Source organism: Macaca fascicularis, chromosome 2, assembly GCF_037993035.2.
Source record: "Macaca fascicularis isolate 582-1 chromosome 2, T2T-MFA8v1.1".
In the NCBI taxonomy this organism is placed as follows: Eukaryota; Metazoa; Chordata; class Mammalia; order Primates; family Cercopithecidae; genus Macaca; species Macaca fascicularis.
The window spans coordinates 119,773,774-119,789,636 of NC_088376.1; the positions used below are offsets into that span (position 1 = coordinate 119,773,774).

Sequence of the window (15,863 nt, forward strand, 5' to 3'; positions counted from 1 at the left end):
AAATGGGGCTGGGCATGGTGGCTCATGCCTATAATCCCGGCACTTTGGGAGGCCAAGAAGGGCGGATCACTTCAGGTCAGGAGTTCGAGACCAGCCTGGCCAACATGATGAAATCCCGTCTCTAAAAAGAATACAAAAATTAGCTGGGCACGGTGGCGCACGCCTGTAACCGAGCTACTCGGAGGAGGCTGAGGAAGGAGAATCCTTTGAACCTAGGAGGCGGAGGCTGCAGTGAGCCGGGATTGCAACACTGCATGCCAGCCTGGACGACAGAGGCTCTGCCTCCAGAAAAAAAAAAAAAAAAAAAAAAAATGGGTAGTATGAGGTATAAATAAACAATTGTCTGATTTAAAGTAACTAATTCATGGAAGATGACGAAATAATTAGCAAGAGGAGGCAAGGGATCTGAAATTTTCTCTGAATTCATCGCTGATGTGTAATGATTATAATACAACCACTCTCCATCCATTTCTTCTTCACAGTAAAGTCTTTTTTTAAAATCACTTTTCTTCAGTCTAAAAAAAATTACCACAGACAATACTTTAGGAGTGGGTACTTCATCTCTAAATCAACAAGGTTGAACATAGCGTACAATTAGAAATGAATATGCTGGCAGGAATCAAGAGTACAAATACAAAACAATGTTTTTTGCACTGAGGATAGGTCAAAGTAAATTTTACCTCGATTACTTTGCTATTATGTATGGAGAGACCTATTGTTCTCAGAAGCCACTCATCCATATACAACTAATGAAATACCACGGAAATTTCCTTAAGAATGAGACTTGGCTCCAATGGCTTCCAACAGCAAGTGCAAATTTTGTGTGGGAAGATGGAGGTTAGCAGAATTAGCCATTACTTCTGGACTAAACCAGTATGGAAACTTAGTGCATGAGAGCAATTAATTTTTGAGACTCCCTTGGACCCTACAAAAACATTAACCAATAAACATTTTCCAGATAGTCAATCATCACTACTCCATTTCCCAAGAACTTTGGAGGGAAAAATTACATCAAATGCAATTACCAATTTTAATTTACTTTTTATGACTTACTAGATTTAAAGGCGGCGATAGTGAAACATCTACCAACAAAATGCAATTCTACAATTTGGTTAAATATAAGAATCATGCCTCAGCCAATAAATAATATAACACACATCAAAAACAGTAAAATGTATACCTTTCCAGTCAAAGAGGCACTTAATCTGTCAGTACCAATCAAATGTTGATAGTGAACATAATCTCTGAATGTCAAAATTCCCCAAGGATGAAAACATATTAAGTATTTCTATATTTAATAGGGGGATAAAAACAGTTTTTGTTACTAACAGGTCAGATCAAAAGCAGCTAACTTAAAACCTTAGATTATTCAAACTGGGTAGCAAGATTTTTCTTTTTTATAGTAGTAAAAGTACTCTACACCTATCTTCAAATTCCAGCTCCACCACTTATTAATTGTGTCATCTGGGGCAAGTTACCTAACTTCTCAGTACTTTAGTCTCATCTGTAAAATGGGAATAGTACCTACCACAAAACACTGTTGAGATTTAGTCAATGTATGTAAATTGCTTAGAACAATGCCCACAACTTATTAGGCACTATACAAGTGTTTGCCAATATTATTACTCAATTACAATGGCAGTTATTTTGGATGTCATACTATTGGCAAGACCAAAGAAAGAACTTTGAGTCAACAAGTTATACTTCCATAGTAATGACCTTTAAGTTATTAAAATATTTAAGTACTAATCTTAAATTTCACTGGAAAAGCACAGTCACAAGAAAAGGTCTGCCGTATTAAAACATGAATGCAACAGAACCTTTGATACTGAAAAGTTCAAGCAGACATACCTACTGAAAACCATCTAATACTCTTGATTAAAAGACTCAGATGACCACAACTAGTAATACCTAGCCAAATCCTATACAAAGTGATATCTTTACCTTTAGAGCCTTCCAAGAGATGGCGTTGCGATGAAGAGTATGAAGAGTAAAACTAGCAGCACCTGTACTGTTTATGATGAATTTTTTTTTAAATAAAGTTGAATTTATGTATTGAATTCTATCACCAACTACTAACTTCTCTCAGCTTCAACAAGATAAAATTCACGGTGGTAAAATAGCTGCTTATTTAATTTTTTAAAGTTCTATTTAAATCGCTATTTTAGCTATTTTACTATTTGAACAGCTGGTGTTCAGGGTATAAATAATTACACAAGTTAAAAATTGCTCATTTTCACTAATCATGAAAAGGCCCACTGCGATATATTTTCCTCACAACTTTTGTCTCTCAAGTAAAAATGGAAAATACAAGTTTTACCCAAGAGGTACAAGACTATGGGGGACAACAGCAAGGTTTGTATTTCCTAATCCCTCAATTATTTCCACTTTTAGTGTGTTCAACTGAAGTCTATTTTACAACAATCTCTGGGTTTTATTTAAAAAACACACAAACACAGTGCCTTTCCAGTTCCTACTGCCTTCCCACATTTCAAACAAAATTTTAAGTTTCTAGGCCAATTTTCTGGTCCTAACAGTAAAAAAAAAATATATATCGTGGTTTGTCCATATTCTTAGGCACTTAAACCTAAAAAAAAAAAAAAAGACTCCAACCGACTTTTATCAAGCTGTGAAGAAAAAAATAGTTCCACCTCCTACCTCATAACCAGAGCCCATCTGAATGTACTTCCAACCTATTCTCTACCAACTGATTACACTGGGAACTTTTCTCATATAGACTATAATCATACATCTCAAATCTTAACTAAATACACCAAAAAAACTGACAGTCTTGACCTTTAAAACTATCTTTCTGAACCCTAAACTACATTAACTCAAAAGATATTTCTAGAAACATTCCTCATGCTAACTTCCAAAGGTTAACTTCATCTTTGTCAACACGGTTTCTCACACCAAGTATTTTCTTGGCTTTGCCATTCAAACAGAAATGAACTTTATTTGTACTTTCCCAATAAAAGGCTCAAACAATTCCAGTAGTGCAAATGGAACTGGTGATGCTTATGGAAAGTCAGTGTAAGGCTACAGCCAAGATTCTATAATCAAATAAATGGAAAAGCTTTCTATACGGGAAAAAACCAAATCCTATTATTTTCCAAAGTAAATAATGAAAACCTAACCACACAATAGGGCAAAAAGGAAGTTGTCTAAATCCAGAATATCCAAAATTTACTGGATAGTTAAAAAATTATACCCCAATAACAAAAAACAATACTAATTTTTATGTCCATTAGGAATTCTGTCTCCGTATTAACAATATGGCATTAAGATTTTTTAAAGGCACAAGTAATTAATGTAACTGTTTCCATATGGGTTCCAAAAACTAAGACTAGACTTTTTTCTAATCTGAAGTTCTACCATCTAGAAGACCAACTTGGTGACTCTTGAGGATAAGGTAACTTCTCATTAATCTTTTTCCATTGGGAAATTACTGCGCCAAGAACCTACCTTGCCATTCTTTTCAAATATAAGAAAAACAATACTAAATTCAAATTTAAAGAGAGAGAGACCTATTTAACGCTTCAAAAACAAGGGGGAAAAAACTAAATGGAAATGAAGTGTGATGGAAAATAGCAGTGTGCATGGATCACATCTACTAACAGAGATTTCTAAATAAGGGAGGACGCTGACATCAAGCACATTTCAAGTAGACACACAGAGCTGAAGAATTTCCACGGGGAGAAGCACTCATGGTCCTCAGAACATTGGCAATGGCCTTGGAGAAAGCCCCAGAATCCATGGCCACGGGCTATTTCCATAGCGAGACTTCTCAGAAGCATCCTTAGGAGGACACAACAGCTTCTCTGCCTTCGGGGGCTGGGAGGGAGGGGCGCCGAGCACCATCTTTCCTCTCTGGGAGCTGCAGCCTTATGGACAAGCTTCAAACCTGAGCTACTTCCAACTTCCGCGGGGAGGGGCAGCAGGGGAGCGTGGTTCCACCGCTTTCTCTCGCACCAAGCGCGGCAGCTGGGCGGCCGTGGCGGTGAGGGGAGAGGCAGCCGGCGCTGCATGCGTGTTTACGTATCTCAGATGGGTGTGGGAAGAGGAGATAGAAAGGTTCTAATGAAAAGATGGAGGGGGGAGAGAGAGGGGGTTGAGAAGAAGGGGAGGCACCACCTTTCTTTTCTCTGCTCTTCCTGGGGATCTGAAAACTCCTCCTAAGAGGCCTTTCGGGCTCTTCGGGGCCTCTGAGCAGGGCGGCCGCGCCCGCCTCAGAGGAGTCCTGAGGCTGCTCGTGGCTGAAGCTCTGGGCGGCCTCGGCCCCCGCGGTCTCCTCAGGCCCAGCGCCGCCGCCGGGCTCAGCGATGTTGAGGCCGCCGCCGCCGCCGCCATTTTGTGGGGAGGACTCAAGCTCCGGAAGCGCCTGCTTCATCTCGTCGTCTCCGCCGCCGCCACTTTCACAGCTCGCATCCGTCGGCTGCGAGGCCTCCGTCTCCACAGCAGTCGCCATCGCGCCGGCGTAAGGAGCTCTGGGAAGCTTCTGCCCACAAGGTCGACGGGTGTGGGGGGAAGGGGCGGCGGGCCAGCCTCGCCGCCGAACTGCTCTCAGCCCACCCACCCCCTTCCCCCCGTGGTCTCAGGCTGCACTCCGACCCGGCAGCCTCTTGGGGGCCCCGAAGCGGGCACCCCAACTGTGCTGCCCGGCCCTCGGAGCCGCTCCTCGCTCGGGCAGTTCTTCTGCCTTCCCCCGCCACTCAACGTGCGCGCGTCGGGGCCGGGAGGGGGCGGGGCCACCGCGGGCCACTCTACCAATGGGAGTGCGGAACCCGCCTCCGCGAGTGCGGATATACTGCGCCGGGGGGCGGAGTTTTGAGGCGCCCGAGCCCGCCAAAAGGGGCGACTGCCACGCCCGGCGAGGGCCTCGACGCCGCAGCCGTGGCCTGCAGCATGTGTGGGCCCCTGGCGATTCTCGGGTTCCTGGCGATGCCGCGCTGGCGATCCTCGGGTTCCCGGGGATCCCCCGCCGCGCTGCAGGCGAGGGAGACGGGCTTGGCCTTGTCTCCGGATCGCAGGGGTGGCCCATTTGTGGGCAAGAACTTTCCTCAGTGTACGAGTTATCTCGGCCCAAACGGGCTTCAGCGCATGGATGCGGGACGATCTCGGCTTTATGAACTATTTGCATGTGTACAGAGACCTGGAGAGGAAATAAGAGAATGGGCTACGCAGTAATAGCCTAAAAGCGTCCGGCCTCTGCGACCTGCTGTTCTCACCGGATCTTGTATCTTTATGATAGATGACTCGCACCCGGCCTTCTCTTTTATCTCAGAGGGTGTGACCCAGTGTCACAGCGCCAACAAGCACTTTAACCTGAGATCCTCTGATGGTACTTAACAACCTAGTGTTAACAGGATTTGGTTCTGGGGAGTTTGAGAGGAGGAGGCTGTTAACTTTTACCATTTTTCTTTGGTCGCACCCCCCCTCCACGTTTTCCTATATTAAATGTATATTAAAGAAAAAATAAACTTGCGGTTACATTAAAAAATATACAGCAGTGGTCGCTGTCCCATAAAGGGAATAACTTCATAGTGAAGAACCGTTTGCATAGTAATTTCTACCTTGTCAGTATAAACTATCATGGGTTATCGTGAGTACAGCCATTATTTACTGAGTGCTTTCTATGTGCTAGACACTGACTGGACAAGTGATTTACGTGCATTATCTCCATTTAATCTTCACAGCAACAGATATGAGGGAGATACTGTTTTGCACAATTTAAAATAAGCGTTGCAAGACGGGACAAATTATGGTAACAAAACCAAGATTTGAAACCAGGTCTATTTAACTCTCCCAGTAAGTACTTAAGCACTGCACTGACTGCTTCTCTAAGACCTAATTTTCACAGCAGCTGTGCACTTTTTTTCATTTTATGCACGAAGCGACAGAGGGCTGACATTTTGCTGAGGGTCGCCAAGCAGCAGGATCAGGTTTGAGACCCAGATCTCTAATCCCAAACTACCTCCCAAGGAGTTTACAGACCAAATTATTCATAATAAAGCCTCAGGCTTAAAGAGCATTCCCAAGGGCAACACGAAAGTTGGATTCCTTTGTCCTCTAATAAATATTACCACTGTTTAACAGCTGATATTTAAAAAAATTAATCATGAATTGCCAACCTATTGGAATCAATTTAGTAAATCATACGAAAGAGTGTAAATCCATTATTAGTAAATAGTTTAAAAACACATTTTAGGCCAGGCGCAGTGGCTCATGCCTGTAATCCCAGCACTTTGGGAGGCCGAGGCGGGCGGGTCACCTGAGGTCAGGGGTTCCAGATCAGTCTGGCCAACAGTGAAACCCCATCTCTACTAAAAATACAAAAATTAGCCGGGCATGGTAGCACATGCCTGTAATCCCAGCTACTCAGGAGGCTGAGGCATGATAATCACTTGAACCCGGGAGGCGGAGGTTGCACTGACCTGAGATGGCACCATTGCACTCCACCCTGGGCTGAGACTTTGTCTCAAAACATACACACACATTTTAAAATATGTTTAAATGAAAAACTGAGGTCTAGGTTGAGAGAAAAATGCTACATTATTTTAAGTAAATTTTTTTTAATTGGGGGAGGTGCTTTACTTGATTTAAAAAAGAGTACAGAAGATCAGAAATTCACATTGCAGTCCCAAATTGGTAACTCGCTTTTTTGTTGATTCATTGAAGGTATACCTAAAAGCTCATTTTTATCAAATTCAAAACTAAGAACTAATTGCAGCCAGGTGTGGCTCACGTCAAAATCCTACTTTGGGAGGTAGAGGCAAGAGAATCACTTGAGCCCAGGAGTTCAAGACCAGCCTGGGCAATACAGTGAGACCCTGTCTCTATTAAAACAAACAAAACAACTAATTGCATACTAATGCCACCACTCATCCACTCAAGAAAAGGCAACTCTACTTGGAAGCTCCTAGGCTATGCATAAAGCACCACAGGTTGTTAGTAAAGAGTACCTAAAACTAAGGCTAGACAGAATCATTAGCCCTCCACAGAGGTTGAATCTTAAATTTTGTGAAGATAAAAATTGCTTCCCATTCCAAATCAACATTTATTTAAAAAAAAAAAAAAAAAAGTTTAGTGAAATTTGGCTGGGTGTGGTGACTGACACCTGTCATCCCAGCACTTTGGGAGTCAAGGGTGGAGGATCACTTGAGCCTAGGAGTTCAAGACCAGCCTTCACAATATGGTGAGACTCTGTCTCTGTTTTTAAAAACAATAATAATAATCCCAGCACTTTGGGAGGCCGAGGCAGGTGGACTTGAGGTCAGGAGTTTGAGATCAGCCTGGCCACCATGGTAAAACCCTGTCTCTACTAAAAATACAAAAGTTAAGGCCGGGGGCAGTGGCTCACGCTTGTAATCCCAGCACTTTGAGAGGCCGAGGCGGGCAGATCACGAGGTCAGGAGTTCGAGACCAGCCTGGCCAACACAGTGAAACCCCATCTCTACTAAAAATACAAAAATTAGCTGGGCATGGGGGCGGGTACCTGTAATCCCAACTACTCAGGAGGCTGAGGCAGGAGAATCGCTTAAACTCAGGAGGCAGAGGTTGCAGTGAGCTGAGATCGTGCCACTGCACTCCAGCCTGGGCAACAGAGCTAGACTCCATCTCAAAAAAATAAATAAATAATTAGCTGGGCATGGTGGTACATGCCTATAATCCCAGGTACTCAGGAGGCTAAGGCAGGAGAATCACTTGAATCTGGGAGGTGGAGGTTGCAGTGAGCCGAGATTGCGCCACTGCACTCCAGCCTGGGTGACAGAGTGAGACTCTGTCTCAGAAATGTAAAAAAATAAAAATAGGAAAAGACAATGACCCAAGATCATATAGCAAGCTAGTAAAAAGAGTAAACATTTATTGAGTACTTTCTGTGTGTCAGACACTGTTTTTTTGTTTTGTTTTGTTTTTGAGATGGAGTTTCACTCTTGTTGTCTAGCTGGAGTGCAATGGCATGATCTCTGCTCACCGCAACCTCCGCCTCCCGGGTTCAAGTGATTCTCCTGCCTCAGCCTCCCAAGTAGCTGGGATTACAGGCACCTACCACCATGCCCAGTTAATTTTTGTATTTTTAGTAGACACAGGGTTTCTCTGACCATGTTGGTCAGGCTGATCTCAAACTGCCGACCTCAGGTGATCCACCCACTTCGGCCTCCCAAAGTGCTGGGATTACAGGCATAAGCCACTGCGCCCAGCCTAGACACTGTTCTAAGAGTGTTACATGTGTAGTCTCATCAATCCCCAGAGAAGGTACTAATGTTATTTCCATTTACAGATGAAAAAAACTGAGGCAGAGCAGTTAATTAACTTAATGTCATTTAGAGTGTAAGTGGCAAAACCAAGATTCTAACACAGGCAGTGTGCCTCCAAAGCCCCATGCCCTTAATAACCACAATATATTAAACTTCTCTTGAAACAAAGTCCAAAACTCAGTGCATTTTCCACTATGCCATTTCATCTCCCTTCCTCAAACAGTACTTTAAAAGACAGGATATAAATAGCATAACTCAGCAGTAACTATCAATATTACTGATGCATAACCTTTTTACCTAGCAATTCTACTTCTAGAAATGTATATGGTACAGATGTACTCATTCACATTCTAAATATGTATTCAAGGATATTCTTTACAGTGTTGTTTATAATAGCAAAGGATTAGAAATAACTTATCTATCAATGGGGTATGTCCATACAGTGGAATACAGCCATAAAAAGGAATGAGGCACTGATGCATGCTACAACATGAATGAACCTTGAAAACATTATGCTAAGTGAAATAAGCCAGATACAAAAGCAGTATGTTATAGAGTCTGTTAATATGGAAGTTCAAAATAGGAAATTCCACAGAAACAGAAAAATGATTGGTGGTTACCAGGGACCAGAGAGAGTGGGGAATGGGGACTGACTGCTAATGAGTACAGGGTTTCTTTTTGGGGTGATGAAAATATTCTAGAATTGGATAGTGGTGGTAATTCCACAACTTTGTGGATATATTTAAAACCATTGAACTATATACTTTATTATTTATTTGAGATGGAGTCTCACTGTGTCACCCAGACTGGAATGCAGTGGTGCCATCTTGGCTAACTGCAACCTCTGCCTCCTGGGTTCAAGTGATTCTACTGCCTCAACCTCACAAGTAGCTTGGATTACAGGTGCCTGCCACCACACCCAGCTAATTTTTGCATTTTTGGTAGAGATGAGGTTTTGCCATGTTGGCCAGGCTAGTCTCAAACTCCTGACCTCACGTGATCCACCCACCTCGGCCTCCCAAAGTGCTGGGATTACAGGCGTGAGTCACCACATCTGGCTAAACTATATACTTTAAAAAGATGAATTTTATAATATATGAATTATATCTCAAGGTGGTGGGGAGGACTAGGCATTCCTTGAGGTCAGAGACTCCAAGCAGCAGAAACTCTCTCCTGTTGCTGAGTTTGAACAAATAAGCTGCCATGAGTTTTATAGCTGCCAACAACTTGAAGGAATTTGGGAGCAAACCCCTTTTGTAGTTAAGTCTCCAAGTGAGAATGCAGTCCAGCTGCATGATTTCAACCTTGTGAGACTCTGAGCACAGACCCCAGCTAAGCCATGCCTGGACTTCTGACCTGCAGAAACTGCGAGCTAATACAGTTTTGTTCTAAGCCACTAGGTTTGTGGTAAGTTGTTATGCAGTAATAGAAAACTAATACAGAGGTTACAATATGCCTGGCATTTGGCATCTTCTTTTTCTTTTCTTTTTGTTTTTGTTTTGTTTTGTTTTTTCTTGTTTTTTTGAGAGAGGTCTTGCTCTGTCACCTAGGCTGGAGTGCAGTGGCACAATCTCGGCTCACTAAAACCTCCACCTCCCAGGTTCAAGCAATTCTCCTGCCTTGGGCTCCTGAGTAGCTGGGATTACAGGCACATGCCACCAGGCCCAGCTAATTTTTGTATTTTTAGTAGAGACAGGGTTTCACCATGATGGCCAGGCTGGTCTCGAACTCCTGACTCAGGTGATCTGCTCGCCTCGGCCTCCCAAAGTGATAAGATTACAGGCATGAGTCACCGCACCAGGCCAGTGCTTTGTATATTTTAACTCATTTGATTTTCACAACAATGCTATGAGGTAAGTACTCGCATTATTCCTATTTTTCTAATAAAGAAGCTCATAAGGTACTAGTGTTTTTTCAAAAAAAAAAAAAAAGTGGCCAGGTGCAGTGGCTTGCACCTGTAATCCCAGCACTTTGGGAGGCCAAGGCAGGTGGATCACAAGGTCAGCAGTTCAAGACCAGCCTGGCCAACGTGGTGAAACCCCATCTCTACTAAAAATACAAAAATTAGCCAGGCATGGTGGCGCACGCCTGTAATCCCAGCTACTCAGGAGGCTGAGGCAGGAGAATTGCTTGTACCCAGGAGGCAGAGATGGCAGTGAGCCAAGATCAAACCTCTGCACGCCAATCTGGGTGACAGAGCAAGACTCCGTCTAAAAAAAAAAAAACAAAAAAAAAAAAACCAACATGCAGAACAGGATGAATAGTGTGTTAGTATTTATATCAAAAAATGGAAAATACAGTTAAATATATACAAATATTTACATCTATTTGCATAAAACTTTAGTGGAAGGCTACATAAGTAGCTAGCAATATTGTTTGCCTATGGAAAAGGAACAGGGGCTAGAAGGTAGAGATGGGAGAGACTTTTCCCTCTATATCCTTTTATACTTTTCATGTAAAAGACAGGTTAAAAAAAACACATATATAAATATATATATATTCTTTTTTTTTTTTTTTTTGAGACAGGGTCTCACTCTGTCATGTCATGGCTCACTCCAGCCTTGACCTCGTGGGCTCCATTGGTCCTCCTGCTACAGCCTCCAAGGAGCTGGGACTACAGGTATGTACCACCACACCTGGCTAATTTTCTTAGTTTTTGTAGATACTGGGGTCTTCCTATGTTGCCCAGACTGGTCTTGAACTCCTAGGCTCAAGCAATCCTCCTGCCTCAGGATCCCAAAGTGCTAGAATTACAGGTATAAGCCACCGTGCTTGGCCAAAAGATGTGATTTTTGATGCTCACATATATCTTGAGCCTTGTAGGTCACACAGCTAGGAGGCTTTTTGTTTTTTAACATTTCCATTAAAAGACAGTAGTAAAGATAATAAAGTCCAGTCAACAAAAAAGTACCACTAGCATCTAATTCATAGAACTTTAAGGATCTTAGAGATTAATTAGTTTGATTCATTTTATGGATGAAGAAAATATTACAAGGTTACAACTCCATTATCCGTTCAGATGCATTAAAAAATGTGAAATTGTCATTCCTTCCATATATCGATGACTTCCAAGGAGTCATCCTCTTTCCCCAAAGGGCTTGTCTGGTTACTCATTGAGCAAATATTTCTTGGGTGTGTCCTAGGGAAGCCTGAGAAAGACCCACTTAGTTTGGCAAGAAACTGTGTTGAAGTTGATTCATGGTTAGTGACTGGAAGAAAAACTTCCATGCAATGAGGACAAGCAGCAAAAGGGAGAGATTCAATTGAAAATAAGAATATAGTTAGCAACGAACAAGAAGCAAGTATCCTCTCACCAACACAGCTGACTCTGGTAACCACAAACCTCAGCTAAACCCAGAAGTCAAGAGCTGTCACTTAAGTTTTGTTTCATTTCTGAGTGAAATACTTCTAAGACTTTATTACATGCAATGCCATGGATTAATCTCATAGACATAATGTTAAATGAAAGACGTACTGTATGATTCCATTTACATGATGTTCAAGGACAGACAAAAATAATCTATGGTAATAAAAGAATTGTGGTTCCCTTGTGGGGGTGGGGGTGGTAGGTAATTGACTCAAAGGGGACATGAAGGAACTTTCTGGAATGATGGAAATGCTTTGTATTTTGATCTGGGTGGTAGTTATACAGACGGGGCATACACATATAAGTATTCATTGAACTGCATGCTTAGAGTTGCATTTTATTGTATGATGTTATTCTTCAATCAAACAAACAAAAACAAAAATTTCTCATTATTCCAGGGACAAAAATAAGAATTCTTTATGTGGGCCATGGAGCCTTACTGATTCTGACCTTTACCTGCCTTTCCATCTTGCACTTCACTTCCCTAAGCTCCTCCTTGGTGCTTCCTATGTCTGGCACGCTTGCCAAACTCCCTGGCCATGCAATCGACCTCGGCACATGATATTTGCCCTGTATGGGATGTTATTTTTCCCCGTGCCACCCTCTTCTCCAGTTCCAGTAAGCTCCTGCACTTCCTTTGGCTGAAGCTGCACTTCCTTTGGCTGAAACTTCACTTCCTTGTGTGAACTTCCTTCATAATCTACCCCCTTTCTAGGTCGGGTTCCCCATTGGATGCTCTTACAGAATTTTGCTCCTTTTGACTCAGACCATTTACCTCCCAATTTCCTCAATTTGTAATTACTCCCTCATTTGTGGGACTATTTAATTAAATCTGTCTCTCTCACTAGACTCTGTGCCATTCCATGGACTGAGGGTCAATGTCTGGGTTTTGCTTACCGTGCTATCCCCAGGGCTCACCATAGTGCCTGAAACACAGTAGGTGTTTACTAAATATGTTTTTGGGCTGGGCTTTGTGGCTCATGCCTGTAATCTCAGCACTTTGGATCACGAGGTCAGGAGATCCGGGGGTGAAACCCCGTCCCTACTAAAAATACAAAAAAAAAAAAAAAAAAGCCTGGTGTGGTGGCAGGCGCCTGTAGTCCCAGCTACTTGGGAGGCTAAAGCAGGAGAATGGCGTGAACCCGAGAGGCGGAACTTGCAGTGAGCTGAGATCATGCCACTGCACTCCAGCCTGGACGACAGAGCTAGACTCTGTCTCAAAAACTAAATAAATAAATATGTTTTTGACTCCTGAGGATAAAGTGACTATCTGATATTCTCTGGCAGGAAAATTGCTGATGTCTCACATAATGTGATTTGGATTTATCCACATTAAATGTTTACTGGTATATCTTGCTTTAAGCAAACTGAATCCATTATATGGAAATCTGTATTTATCCAAAATATAAATTAGAGTGCATCTGTAAATGCCTGTTACATGATTTATACAAGTTCCAGGTGTTTTTTACTGCATTTGAGAAGATAGATGAGCTTCAATTTGCCAAATTCAAGACTAGTTGAAATCAATAGGATTTGACAATTTGAAGTGATGGTTGTCTTCTATCAGCTGACTGGCCAGTACAGACGTAGTCATAGAGTCATTTACACCACTGCCATTGTCATCTGAACAAAGACCTAGATTTATACTAACTTCACGTTGTGGTTGGTGGAGTTCTGTAAGTAAGAAGGAGGCTGGTGCCAACAATCCAAGTTACACAAAGAGGAAAAAAAAATGCTCAAGAGGAAGTGGTACACTACAAAAGTGCAAACGTAGGTGGAATGTGTGAAAAAAATATTTTTCAAATTAAAAGTGTCTTCGATTCTATGTTTTTATGATAAAAGAGGCCAAAAGAAAGTTGTCTGGAACTTCATATTTTTAAGATAATCCATCTCAGCACTCAATTTGGAAGACAGTGAATAAGTTGGAGGAAAAGAAGTAACAATACAGAGAGAACATGTGAATAACACCTTGCAATTTACCAAATGCTTCACTTATTCTCTCAACCTGCTACCAGGCCCTAAGCTGGGCTTCCAGGTTATAGCTGTAAACAAGTAGATCCATCCTGACCCTATTTGTTTTCTGATGCTTCCATACCCATTGCCTCATTTAATCGTCCCAGCATTGTCAGAAAAACATTGTTACATTTGTCAGATGAGGAAATGGTAACTTAACTGCCTTGCTCAAGGAAACATCACCAATAGGTGATGGAACAGAACTCAGATTTGCCTCCTAAATTTAATTGCAAACCCTTACAACTACCCCAATTCTACTTGCTTGTAGGTCTCTGGGATGGCTACTTTGTTAATCAAGACTCTCAATGGAAATCAAGAAAAATTACAAAGTTACACCACTGGGCACTTTAATCATTCATCTATGTATCATTTCTCTCCCTTGTTTTGTCCTTTTATTTTTCTGAGTGAATAGGAATATTCCCACCAACTCCCTTAAAAACACAAGTTTCTTCACTCATTTCTCATAGCTCCTACAGATTTGTAGATGATTTCTGGGCAGACAGAAGTAATCAAGTCATCCAATTTCTTTGGCTGACCAATAACTAAATTGAGAGCTGCTTCCCTTTTAAATCACATGATTCAGGTTATTGTTTTTATTATTTGGTGCTTCGTAGTACCAGAAAGGTATTCAGACTTAATTTTGGACATTTTCTCCCAGTCCATAAAAGCCTGGCCTGGTAATAAAAAAAATTTTGACATGACCTTCTGCTATATGGTTGGTGCTACAAAATGCTGATTTTAAGAGTAATTAGCAAAAATCCATCAACATATGAAGAGATAAAATATCTTATATTCATACAATGAAATATTATTTGTCCATAAAAAGGAATGAAGAACTGATACATCCTGCAACATGGATGAACCTTGAAAACATTATGCTAAGAAAAAGAAGTCAGTCACAGAATGCTGTATATGGTATGATTCGGTTTATAGGAAATGTCCAGAACAGGGAAATCAATACAGACAGAAATTAGATCAGTGGTTTCCTACGGCTAGGGTAATGAGGGAATTTGGGGAGATAGCTAAAGGGTATAGGCTCTTTTTAAGGTGATGAGAATGTTCTAAAATTAATTGTAGTGATAGTTGCATAATTCTGTGATTATCTTAAAGACAATTGAATTGTATGCTTCAAGTCAGTGAATTTGTGTGGTGCATGAATTATATCAATGAAACTTTTTTTTTTCATGTCTGACGGGTAATGTGCTGACATTTATGAATTACCAAAAGATTTAAAACTGGTTTTTTATTTATTTTAATTTTTTTAATTTATTTAATTTTTTTGAGACAGAGTCTTGCTCTGTAGCCCAGGCTGGCATGATCATAGCTCACTGCAAACTTCAACTCCTAGCCTCAAGTGATCCTCCCACCTCAGCCACCCAAAGTGCTGGGCTTACTTACAGGTGTGAACCACCATGCCCAGCCTAAAACTGTTTTTTGTTTTTTGTTTTTTTTTTTTAAAGGAAGTTGATATAGTGTTCCACTAATAACTTGGGGAAAATTCTTTCTCAAGTATATAATACAGGAAGTTGACAGGCAAGTAGTACTTAAATTTATGTTAATTGTATAGAAAGAACTGAATAAATCATTTCCTGTTTTCTCTCCACCTGCCCCCACCAAAAAAAGAAAAGAAAAAATTCTAAATTTGACCAATACAATAATAGCAAGATAATGCAAATATTACAATGGGATATGGCCTGGGTCAATTAAAGCACCAGCAATTGACATTGGACCCTACACCTTATGCATGTCTATATCCAGCCATGATGTGAATATGTAAAAGTGCTAGCTGTGTCTTTTCCTGACTTGTTTGTTTGTTTTGAGATGGAGTTTCGCTCCTGTTGCCCAGTCTGGAGTGCAATGGTGCCATCTCAGCTCCCTGCAACCTCCACCTCGCGGGTTCAAGCGATTCTCCTGCCTCAGCCCCCAGAGTAACTAGGATTACAGGCATGCGCCACCACACCTGGCTAATTTTGTATTTTTAGTAGAGACAGGGGTTTCTCTGTGTTGGTCAGGCTGGTCTCGAACTCCCGACCTCATATGATCTCACCCGCCTTGGCCTCCCAAAGTGCTGGAATTACGGGCGTGAGCTACCACACCTGGCTGTTTTCCTGATTTTTATATTTTAATGATTTGTATTAGAGTTAATTAATATTAACCCTCTTCAAAAAGAACATTAAACCTAAAGTCCAGTGACTCAGCAACATTAAATATTCCAGATTCTTTTC

The 15,863-nt window shown here is 41.6% G+C and overlaps 1 protein-coding gene across 11 annotated transcripts in view; it reads right to left on the reverse strand.

Annotated features, from left to right (window-relative positions):
- Nucleotides 1-4,734, reverse strand: part of TASOR (transcription activation suppressor) — a 64,162-nt gene extending 59,428 nt beyond the window's left edge. For all 11 annotated transcript variants that reach the window (XR_012431282.1, XM_074032511.1, XM_074032512.1 and 8 more), the window contains exon 1: nt 4,135-4,734. Coding sequence is in view for 8 of the 11 variants with exons in the window: in XM_005547423.5 (XP_005547480.2) it covers nt 4,135-4,468 (334 nt within the window). In the remaining 3 variants the exon portion in view is untranslated. The remainder of the gene's footprint in view (nt 1-4,134) is intronic.
- Between the last annotated feature and the right edge of the window lie 11,129 nt (nt 4,735-15,863).